This window comes from Rutidosis leptorrhynchoides, chromosome 7, assembly GCF_046630445.1.
Source record: "Rutidosis leptorrhynchoides isolate AG116_Rl617_1_P2 chromosome 7, CSIRO_AGI_Rlap_v1, whole genome shotgun sequence".
Taxonomy (NCBI): Eukaryota; Viridiplantae; Streptophyta; class Magnoliopsida; order Asterales; family Asteraceae; genus Rutidosis; species Rutidosis leptorrhynchoides.
In genome coordinates this window covers 88,449,520-88,462,548 of record NC_092339.1, presented here as the reverse complement: position 1 = coordinate 88,462,548, position 13,029 = coordinate 88,449,520, and the positions used below count along the sequence as shown (strand labels likewise).

The following is a 13,029-nucleotide window of genomic DNA, read 5'->3' as shown; positions in this document are numbered from 1 at the left end:
AAACTAAAAGGTTGAGCACAACAAACATCTGATAATACAGCAAGCACACACACCAGCATATACTTTTGAATTCATCTAAAAACTAGTTTTGTCTTGCAAATATATATATAAATATATATACAATCAGACGCTGTACTACTTAAAATGATTCTCCTAAGTCAACATGATAGTCGATATATGCTTCAATTTCCATTCTGCTTTCAGGTTTGTTTGTTTGGAGGAGGAAAAGGAAAAACAGCTTCTTTAGGGAAAGGAATTTGTGATGTGATCCAGCGGTTGGTGGTCTGCCTCCTTTAGGGGAGGTCAGTAGTTCGACCCCCGTTGGCTACATATTAAAAAACACAATTTCATCTCTGCCATGAAGTATCCACCCATGGCACCTTTCCCATATCGTTTGGGGAGTAACCGGGAGGGGGGTTTTACTTGGCCGTGCACTTGGATCGGTTTCAAGGTTTCCTCCCGGACAGCGATGGGGGCGGGGTTATTATCGCTGCATCGGCATAGTCGAAACAGGAGATGATCGCAACGGGTGGTTTAGTCCCCCTCGGGTGATCCCAATCGCTGTTCAAAAAAAAAAAAAAAGGAATAACAGCTTCTAGTTGTTTGACATCACCCGTTATCTTTCTAAAATGGGCAAATGGCCCGAAAGGGTAACATATGTTGTCAAATTTGACAATCAAGGTAACCCCCAATTTCAGTAAGCCCAAAAAGGACTCAATTTTAATTTTTGCTAGCAAAAAAGACTGCGTGTTCAAATTTTTTAAAATTGAGGTAATATCACACGAAATTATTTTTTAAAAATCGCGAAGTACTTCAAATTGAGACTTGGAACAGATTCCTAATGCTCCGAATTTCATTTTTTGTCAAGCAATTAGATCCAAAACATCACGAAAAATGTTGAATCGACCTTTTCATCTCGACTTGTTCAAACGACTTGTTAATCTCGATTCATTGCTTTTCGTGATGTTTTGGATCTAGTTGCTTCACAAAAAATGAAATTCGGAGCATTAGGAATCCGTTCCAAGTCTCAATTTGAAGTAATTCGCGATTTTTTTTAAAAAAATTCGTCTGATATTACCCCAATTTTAAAAAATTTGAACATGCAGTCCTTTTTGCGAGCAAAAATTAAAATTGAGTCCTTTTTGAGCTTACTGAAATTGGGGGTTACCTTGATTGTCAAATTTGACAACATAGGTTACCCTTTCGGGCCATTTACCCTTCTAAAATTTGGTTCTTTAATCATGTTCCAAAAGTACCTCTCAACATTTGGATACTGACAAGTGAAGCTCTTGGGCATCAACATCTCAAAACCCAACAAGAAGTTGCATGTGGTGATGATGTCAGCCAACGTAACAGATTCACCTACTAGAAATTTATGTGAAGCAAGATGTGTGTTCAACGCATGAAGACCTATCTTCACCTCCCCAATAAGAAACTCCTCATCCTTTAAATCACATCACACACATGTTTATTACTTGTTAGGAAAACCAATCATCACAATTAATGTAATAAATATCTAAGAAACAGTTATAAAAAAAATAGTATGAATGTGCAAGGTTAATACGCCTTTTCAATGTTATAGTCGGTACCGATTTAATAAACTTGACAATAATAATAATTCTAGTGAAAGACCTCAAATAATTATACACTGATCATTTCAAACCACCACACTGACCTCGTTTTTATACAGTGTATGCAATAGTTTACAACTGTAGAAGGTTGTTTATTATTATTAATTATGTTTCACAAAATAATAAAAGTATCAAAGCAAAAAATAAGAGAGTCTACAGAAATAAAAGACTAACAGATTCATTGTAGTGCCCACGTCCCTTTCCCTTTCTTGTTACCATCATACGCCTCAAATTTGTATCAAGAGTAGATGAAGAAAACTCAATCCACTGCTCAACTTGGCCCTGCGTTTTTAGGACAAACAAAAGCATCAATTGTATGTACCAATATATTCTTTTACCACAAGAGAAAAAAAAAACTTACATATTCTATGGATGAAGATCCAAAAAGAGAGCTTCCACGTGCAACTGCAACGACCAAAAAGACAAACTAAGCACCACAATCAACAATAAATAAAAATGATACAATAAAGAAGGAAGATCTAATTTATTACCAACCATAACGAGCAATTGCATGACTCTCAAATACAGGTCCATCGGGAGTCTCGAGAACAGGATACTGCATTAATCATGTGAGTAGTTAAGTATTAAAACCCCACGAGATAAACAAAACGGATATTGACCTAGCTAAATGGAGGTAAATAATATGTATATATTTTGTGGTAAAAACCGTATTTGGGTTTGTGAAAACATATACACACACATAATAAAGTTGTTGATTTTATCATAAGCAACAATAATGGTACCAAAAAACATACATGTCTAAGACCACAGATAACGCAGGCATTTGTTGCCTGAATCCGCCCACAAACGCCCCACAAACGCCCGGAATGGGGCGTATATGGGCGTTTGTGTTGGGGCGTTTGTCAAGAAAGCACGGGCATGAAAATGTGCGTTTGTGATTTTTTTTTATATTCTTTTTTACCTTTTTCACCACTTTTTAACCCAACCTCCAATCATATTTTGACACATCACCCACAAACGCCCTTACAAAAGCCCCCCATTACAACTCCTCTCAAAATGTCATGGCCCAGTCACAGTTTTTCTCTAAAAAGTGCACCTCACCCACTTTACGTCACAATCACCAATATCTGTGGTCTAAATCTTCAGAAACTAAGGAGACTTGTTTGACACGCCAACTTTAAAGTTATAAACATGTGATGAAACAGAATAAGAAACCTACTGAACAAACACACACAAAAAAATACTCCATATATATACAATCACAGAAACGTAAACAGAATAATTTAATAAATGAACAATTCTTGTGTTCAACATTTTGATCTGAACCCCATAAGGTGACTTAGTGGTTGAATGTTTAGGGAATCTTGATCCAGCAATCCTCACTAACTACACTTTAGGGTCTTGCCTTCTAAAAAAAACAATATGATCTGACTACCGACATGTTATTAATATTATACGTTTTTACATATACATTAACTATACGAACTATACAGAATCAAGACGATTAACAGAAAAATAAACTAACCAGCGTCATTGCTTAAGGAAGAAACAATCGCCCTTTGATACCGATCTGAATCTGATTTAAGATACCAAAAAAGATATTGAAATCAACATCTGGAGATTAAAATCATTGATATAACACTTCATATTTAATATGATTATATTAAATCGATACCTATGATGCTGCATGGATCGTTAAGCAATTAGGTACTGTAGGTTTGTTAAGTCAGGCCCTTTTGGAAATTATATTCCTGTTGTAAATTTAGTAGTAAAATATGGATGGTAATTAGTCAAATATGGATAGTAAAATTTGTACTATATATATGTGGATAATGAACACACATATACACACCATTTTCTTACATATAAGAAATATACTCTCTCTCTCTTCCATTACTACTCTCTCATATTTAAGGATTGTATAGGCTTAGGTCAAAATTAGTTATAAGCCTACTGAATTATAACACGTTATCAGCACGAAGAGCTTAGTGTAATCAAAGGATATCTCAAACGATCACGAGTCACTAATCAAGGTATGAAATTATTAAGGTTTTTCAGACTCGGACATATCAAATTTTGGACTACTAACATTTTGAACTACTAATTTTTATTAAGTTCTTAGTGCATTTGTATTGTTCTTATTATATGGTTGGCTCTGCCACCTAAATTATATATGGTCGACACTGTCGCCTAACTATCATTTATGTTTACTAACTTTTATTAACTTCACTAACATTTATATTTATGTTATTTAAGTTATATATGGCCGGTTATACCGCCTGAATTATATTTTCTGTAATCTAACTCTTATTAACTTAACTAACATTTATATTTATGTTATTTAAGTTATATATGGCCGGTTATACCGCCTGAATTATATTTTCTGTAATCTAACTCTTATTAACTTCACTAACATTTATATTTATGTTAATAAGACCTCATGATTGTACGCAACATGTCATTTGACAACACGGTACTTTATGTACGCAACACGTCATTTGACAACACGGTACCATGGGTCGAGATTAATTCCGATCAATACGAATACGACGGGGTCTTTATATGTTATCTAACATTTATGATTACTTATGCAATTAATCATTATTTATTTCATGCATACTAATGTTTATTCTTAAATTTATAAATCTTAAAAGTTAAAATAAGAAAAAGTAGTTTGTATTTTTATTAAAAGTAAATCTTAAAAGTTAAAATACAAAAAGTAGTTTGTATTTTTATTAAAAGTAAATCTTAAAAGTTAAAATACAAAAAGTAGTTTGTATTTTTATTAAAAGTAAATCTTAAAAGTTAAAATAAAAAAGTAGTTTGTATTTTTATTAAAAAAATAAATCTTAAAAGTTAAAAAAAAAAAAAAAGTAGTTTGTATTTTTATTAAAAGTAAATCTTAAAAGTTAAAATACAAAAAGTAGTTTGTATTTTTATTAAAAGTAAATCTTAAAAGTTAAAATAAGAAAAAAAGTAATGGTAAAATGGAGTAGCTTTTTGTCAAAAATGAAGTATTGAAAATGAAGTGGTCTCCTTCTATAATTAAAAAAAAATATACTTTCATCAAATGAATTTTTTTTGTGGCCGACAATTCCAAACACGAGTCAGTGTTTAGTTTATCAAGAATATCTCTTGATTTGGTGAAAGGTCACGATCACGATATCGGGTGTTGTGAAAGAATTAAAAAAATTAGTCAAGTGGCCTTTTAAAAACTAGAAAGTTTTTTTTTTTAAACAAAAAGTTTTTATATATTTATAATTTACAGGTAACGTAAAAAAAAGGAAGTTTTTTTTTAAAAATAAAGAAAGTGTTTAAATGAGTTTTACAGAAAGGGGGAAAGCAAAGTAAAAAAAAAAAAAAAATTTTTTTTCAAAACTTGTCAAATGTTTTGTTAAAAACGTGACCGTTGAAAAAAGGAGGTTGAATAATAAAACTTAAAAAACAAATTATTTTTTTTAAGAGTGTGCATCAAAATGGCCCGTTTAATAATGGGGAGTTAAAAAGATAGTCAAATTGTTTCAACGAACAAGGGTTCAATTGGATGTTTCTTAAAAAAAAAAAAAAATTTCAAAATTTCCAGTTATTTGATTTAAAAAAAAAAAATAAATCCGCGGGTACGGGTGATAGATCCAATGGATCCGCATCCACGACCCGCGGGTGCCATCCCTAATTGTGACGAGTACAAATCAACTAAAAGTCAAAAAAATAAATGCTCTTATAGGGACCAAATGTTCACAATAATTGCCTAAGCTAGATATGAAACAAATAGTTCATCACAAAAAAAAAAAAAAAAAAAAAGGTCGTCGTGCGTTTTCTGGATAATAGCCGAAATATACTTACAAAAGTAGGTCAGCCGTCAATTCTTTATGGCCATATCAACGTAGATCAACAAAATCATTTATGGTTTTGATAAAAGATTAATTGAAAATTAATTGTTTTTTGGTCTTGGATTCTCGGTAACAAAAGCAAAGGTTGTTTTTGGTTGCCACAACAAACAAGACAGAGGTTGTTGACCTTTGTTGTTAAACATGGCACAAGTGAACAATAACAATAGATTATTGTTTTTTTTTAAAAGAATAATGATGCGTTAATTTTATTGTATAAAATAAAATTAAAGAAAATGGTTTTCATTGATGACTATGAACAAACGCAAACAAAGTGTTTGTGGTATTTGGTGATTAAAAAAAAGTGCATCTAAAGCTTCTACTGAAAATAATATGCATCTAAAGCTTCTACTGAAAATTAATGTGCAAGGTACAACATATAACTATATGGTCAAATTCATTTGAGCCTTCGGAGTCACAAGTATATGATGTATATATATTACTCAATTAACAAAATAGTAAATCGAAATTAATTCATATGAATAGTAAAACGAAATTAATTAATTTACTATTCACATAAAAAGCGCATATGATAAAAAGCGCATATTATAAAAACGCATATGATAAAAAGCGCATATTATAAAAGCGCATATGCTGAAAAGCGCATATGATGAAAAGCGTAGCGCATATAATAAGCGCATATGATAAAAAGCGAATATGATGAAAAGCGCAGCGCATATGATGAAAAGCGCATATGGTGAAAAACACAGCGCATATGATTAAAAGCGTATATGGTGAAAAAGATATATGATGAAAAAGCACATATGGTGATTTATGAAAAAAAAAAAAAAAAAAAAAAACACATATGGTGATTAATGGAAAGCACATATGGTGATTAATGAAAAGTATATTGTGAAAAAGAATCACAAATGTTTCTTGAAAGAATTCAAGGTAAGATATATGAACCAATTCATCCATCATGTGAACCATTTTGATATTTTATGGTTCTAATAGACGCATCTAGCGGATGGTCTCATATTTATATGTTATCAAGCCGTAATATGGCATTTGCAAAGTTTCTTGCACAAATTATTAAATTGAGAACACATTATTCTGATTACACCATTAAAAGGATGAGACTTGATAATGCTGGTGAGTTAACATCTCAAGCATTTAATGATCATTATATATCTACAGGGATTGTTGTTGAACATCCAGTTGCTCATATGCATACACAAAATTGGTTTAGCTGAATCAATAGATAAACGCTTGCAGCTAATAAATAGACAATTGATAATGAGTACAAAACTCTCAATATTTATATGTGGACATGTAAATTTACATGCTGCGACATTAATTCGCATTATACCATGTGGAAGTCATAAATATTTTCACTTACTACTTGATTTTGGCCAAGAGCCAAATATTTTCCACCTTATAACATTGGTTGTGCAGTGTATGTTCCAATTGTATCACCACAACACAATAAAATGGTTCTTTAAAGAAAGATGGTAATATATTTTGGATATAAAACATCTTCAATCATAAGATATATTGAACCCATGATGGGTGATGTTTTTACAGCACGTTTTGCTGATTGTCATTTTAATAAAACATTGTTCCCTAGATTAGGGGGAGAAAAAAAATAAAAAATAAAATGATGCTTCATGATGTGAACATCAATTAAGGTATATTGAACTCGCACAAAAGAATGTGAAACGAAAGTTCAAAAATAATGCATATGCAAGAACTTGCAAATTAATTACTTTATGCATTTACAGATATAAAAAAAGTGACTAAATCATATATACCAGCGATAAATGCTCCAGCTCGAACTGAAATTCCAAAAGCTGGCAATAATGTCACTGTTGAGTCTTTGCCACGCATCAAACGTGGAAGATCAATTGGTTCCGAAGATAAAAATCCTCGAAAAAGAAAATCAGCTGATAATGAGGTAAAAGAAAGTGTTCAAGAAGAACCACAAATCAATATTCCTTCTGCAGAGGATATTGATAAATGTAAATACTAAAATTGCGATAAACTATGCAATATTATGGAACCGAAATGAAATTAAAATCTCTATGAGATATTTTCATATAATGTTACAATGACATCATGAATAAAGATGATGATCTGGAACTAAAATCTGTCATTGAATATACAAAATGGACATGATTGAGCTCAATGGAAAGGAGCAATACGAGCTGAATTAGAATCGCTCGATAAAAGAAAAGTTTTCGGATCAATCGTTATCACTTTTAAAGATGTGAAACGTATGAGATACAAATGAATTTTTATCCGAAAAGAAATGTGCAAATGAAGTTACAAGGCAAAACTAGACTTGTAACTCAATATTTTTCACAAAGACCAGAAATGAATTAGGAGGAAAACTTATCCTCCTGTAATGGATACAATTACTTATTAGACACTTAATCAACCTGGTAGTTATTTAAATGCATCTCATGAATGTTGTTACTACTTATCTGTATGGATCACTTAATAGTGATATATATGAATATACCTAAAGGGTTAAGGTATCATAAGCATCTAATGTAAAACCCAAGGGAATATATTCCATTAAATCACAAAGATTTCTAAATGGGTTTATACAAATGGGACGTATGTGGTATTACCGATTAAATGACTACTTGATAAAAAAAAAGGGTATACATATAAACTTATTTTGCACGTATGTTTTATAAAAACAATGTTCGGATATGTGATTGTAGTTGTTTATGTCAATGTTCTTAGCATCATATGAACAAATAAAGAAATCTATGAAATCATTCAACTTCTAAAGAATTATTTTGAAATAAAAAATCTTGAAAAAACCAAGTATTACCTTGGATTGAAAATTGAGCATATGCCTAATGGTCTACTTGTACATCAAACAACTTATACTGAAAAGATTTTAAAACATTTTTTTTTAAAGATAAAACCAATTGGTTGTTAGATCACTCAATATTGACACTGATCCATTTCATCCCCGTGAAGATCATGAAGATATTAACGGATCAGAAGTTCCATATATTAGTACAATTGGGACTGTTATGTATCTTACAAATTATACAAGACCTGACATTTCTTTTGCAGTTATTTTGTTGACAAGGTTCAACTCAGCCCTTACAAAAAGACATTGGAATGGGACAAACACATATTTTGATACCCTTGAGAAACTGCTGATTTAAAATTATTTTATTCTAACGTTTCAAAACAAGATTTGGTTGATTATGTATATGCAGGTCATTCATCAAATCCTCATAAAGATAAATCTCAAACTCGATATGTATTCCTAAATGGAGGTACCACAAAATCATGGTGTTCTTAAAACAAACACTTGTTGCAACATCATCAAATCATGACGAAGTGATTGCATTATATGAAACTACTCGAAAATGTGTTTGGTTGAGATCAATGACACAAATCATTATTGATTCTTGTGGACTAGAACGCTATAAAAGACTAACAACTATCTTCACCAACAACTATATATGAAGATAATGCAGCTTGCATAATACAAATGAAAGAAGAGTATCAAAAGTGACTGAACAAAATATAAATACTGACGAGGCGCCAAAGCCATAGACGGTCTTAACGGTCATAAGTTTGATGGAAAAGAATGATATGTTGGTAAGGCTCAGAAAAAAACTACAAGGGAATAGGAATTGAAACAAGGGTTTGAGCAAACTATGAAGGAGACTGTAGACAAATCACAGGGGCTAAACTTGTACATAAAAGATTTAGATGATACAGTTTCAGATGAAAACCTCAGATTCTTCTCATATACTCAAGATCTCGTAAAAGACAACCAGATTAAAATGAGATACGTTCAATCAACAACTCTGTTAATCTTTATACCAAAGCACTGTCAATCGCTGTTTTTCAAAACATACATTCACAATATTGGCATGAGGCAAGTTCAAAAGATGTGACGACTCAGCGTTGTCTACTTGAGGGGGAGTCAACTCTATGTTGCACTCTTTTTCCCTTAGCTAAAGTTTTATCCCACTGGGTTTTCTTTAGCAAGGTTTTTAACGAGGCAGTATTAATTGCTCTTTAAAAAAAAAATTACCATCCAAGGGGGAGTGTTGTAAATTTAGTAGTAAAATATGGATGGTAATTAGTCAAATATGGATAGTAAAATTTGTACTATATATATGTGGATAATGAACACACATATACACACCATTTTCTTACATATAAGAAATATACTCTCTCTCTCTCTCTCTCTCTTCCATTACTACTCTCTCATATTTAAGGATTGTATAGGCTTAGGTCAAAATTAGTTATAAGCCTACTGAATTATAACATTCCCCATTTTATTTCTTATTGTTATTATCAAATTTTAAATGAAAAAAAATTACTTATCTTTGTTTTATCTCAAACTAGTTTTATGAGCTCCTGCACGACACTTATACAAATTGGTATTCGATAATGTTAGTATTAATATTTTTTTATCATATGTATATAATACAATTACAATGAAAAATTCATTTATTACCAATAATATTTGTATCGAAAGTATTAGTATTTAATATTAACGTGACTACATGAGTCCGTGTATTGTACGGCAGTTGCATGAATTAGTATTCGATAACGTCAACATTGATATTTATCAAATGCATAATACACTTACAATGAAAAAACCCGCTTATTACTAATAACGTTTGTATCAAAAAATTAGTATTGATTACTAACACATAGATTATAAGTCTGCAAAGATTATGAGTCCGTTTATATGACAGCTTGTTTATGTAAAAATATAAATACAATAGCATTTAATTATTAATATATTAAATTTAATGAATACTAAATAAAATTTAAAGGTGTATGATATTAATGTTAATGAAAGTATTTATTTAAAGGTGTATGATATTAATATTAATGTTAATGAAAGTGATACTACATATAACTTTTTAAATATCTATATCTATATTACTTATATAAAAAAGAGATTTGCTTAGCTTACTTGTCAACAAAATCATTTTGTAAGGGATTAATGACAAGTGAAATTTACACTTGTCAAATTCTTAATGATTGTGATTAAAATCCATTAAATAAATGATTAATAACAATATTAGAGAAAAAAGAAATTAATTAAAAAAAATGAGAGCAATTTAGTACGGGTAATTCTAAGAGATTGTTGTAACTAACCAATTAGAAAAATATGCTTAATTATAGTAGAACACATCTATCCTTATAACAACTCACTAGTCAAATATAATTTGTTTAAGAAAAAAAAAGTATACAGCCCCTTACTCTATAGCAAGCCATATCGATTAATTACCACTTGTTAATTAGTCGACCACTTACGATACATATTCATTATTGTGTCATTATTCATTTATATGTCATTATTGTGAACTAAGATCGCTAGGAAAAAAATTATGTTTTTATGTAACTAATCTTTAAACAAATTTTGAGTAGCCGTGCAACGCACGGGCGATTCTATATTCTATACCAGGGGCGAAGCCAGATTTCAAGATCACTGGTGGCACAATACACTACTGATATTTAAAAAAACGTCAAACACACCCATTAAATTGTCCACGATGATATTCAAACTCACAACTTCAAGGTTGATTAGTTAGCTCGATACCGCTAGGCTATAAGTTATTTGGTATATAAGACTGATATATTGAGTTATAAAAATTTAATTAACAATACGAGTACAATAGTGCAAACAACGTAAGGTCATCTTTTCATTGACAACGTAAGGTAAAACAAAGTTGTTCAATAGTGCAAACAATTTACCATTTACAAAGATCATATGCAAAACCAAATACATACATAGATTGTTTAGGTAGATTTACAATGATTTATATATGTAATACCTAAGACGATAAACCATGAGGTGCAAAATTTGAGTTTGTTACACACTACACAGTGTGGCGACGTTGATGTCAAAATTATACAACAACCAAAAGTATACAATCAAGTGTTGAGACAGTGCTTTAATCATTTTTTGTCTTTGTGTTGTGGATTCAGGGATAAACGTGCATGTTTTAACTAATGGTTGGGATGAGGTACCTTTGGTTGCATTTGGTCTTCGGGAGTTCGAGTCGATTTGTGGGGGTGGTGTTTACCAGGTTTGTACCTTTGTCACAAAAAATTTTCCTCGAGGACTTTTTACAGAGCCACAAATCGAACCCTTGACCTCTGACGTGCTCAATACTCAACTACTCAAGGTATTGTGGTTGAACCATTAGGCCACGAAAGCGGTTCCATATAAGTTGTACATACAGACTATTACGAGCGTTACCACAGACAATACGACGTACTGACTCGGTGTAGAGATACATAAACATGATTATGATCATTATAATTATAACTTTCATTATTTATTTGATATGATTTCATATATTTTTCTAACCTTAAAATGAAGTAATAAAGTTGAAAAACTATGTTAAATAGAAGATAAAATAAACTTAATATTATCACTTATTGAATTTGTAAGCAATTGTTCATAACCTTCATAGATCAAAAATTCAATTGCAAAAAAATTGAGGGTAAATGGAATTCACAAGCTTATATGCATAAACATAGAGCTCCGATTGAAATGTCCCATTCATATCGATTATAAACGTTTCATATTAATTGATTTCCTTGCGAGGTATTGACCTCTATATGAGACGTTTTTCAAAGACTGCATTCGATTTTTAAAACAAACCATAACCTTTATTTTATCGATAAAGGTTTAAAATATTATGACGTTTATCAAACAATGATAATCTAAAACATAGCGTTTTCACATGACCATTACATAATGGTTTACAATAATATTACACAACAATATAAGTCTTCAAATGCAGTTTTTAAACAATATTATACAAGCATGCAGACTCCAATCTTGTCTTTATTTAGTATGCAACAGCGGAAGCTCTTAATAATCACCTGAGAATAAACATGCTTTAAACGTCAACAAAAATGTTGGTGAGTTATAGGTTTAACCTATATATTTATCAATTCGTAATAATAGACCACAAGATTTTCAATTTTCATTTCTCAATAACATGCAAACTGCATAAAAATCATTCATATGATGAACACCTGGTAACCGACCTTAACATGATGCATATAGAATATCCCCATTATTCCGGGACTCTCATTGGACATGATAAATCGAAGTACTAAAGCATCTGTAACTCGGATGAGGCTTGTTTGGCCAAATAGATCTATCTTTAGGATTCGCGTCAATTGGTGGCAATTATAATAAACACCAATTCTTAGGCTACCAAGCTAAAAAGGGGCATATTCGGTTCGATAATTCAACATAGAATGTAATTTCGATCACTTGTGTCTATTTTGTAAAACATTTATAAAACTGCATGTATTTTCATCCCAAAATAATAGATTTTAAAAGTGGGACTATAACTCACTTTCACAGATTTCTTTCGTCGGAAAAACAACACTTGGCCACGGGTCGATTCACGAACCTATAACAAATATGTACATATATATCAAAGTATGATCGAAATATATTCATAACATTTTTTTATTACGTTTTAATGATTTAAGTTTATTAAGTTAACAGTCCAACGTTAGTAATCTACAACTAGTTATCCACAGTTAGATGTACAGAAATAAATCAATATATATTATCTCGAATC

At 31.0% G+C, this 13,029-nt stretch overlaps 1 protein-coding gene across 1 annotated transcript; it reads right to left on the bottom strand.

Annotated features, from left to right (window-relative positions):
• Positions 1–1,195: 1,195 nt before the first annotated feature.
• LOC139859418 (elongation factor 1-gamma 1-like) lies at positions 1,196–3,126 on the bottom strand. Its single transcript, XM_071848210.1, has 5 exons — positions 3,118–3,126; positions 2,127–2,187; positions 1,993–2,036; positions 1,806–1,913; positions 1,196–1,444 (listed from the first exon to the last, which is right to left on the bottom strand). Exons 1-5 carry the CDS (start codon positions 3,124–3,126, stop codon positions 1,196–1,198), a joined length of 471 nt encoding a protein of 156 aa, XP_071704311.1.
• Positions 3,127–13,029: the final 9,903 nt, after the last annotated feature.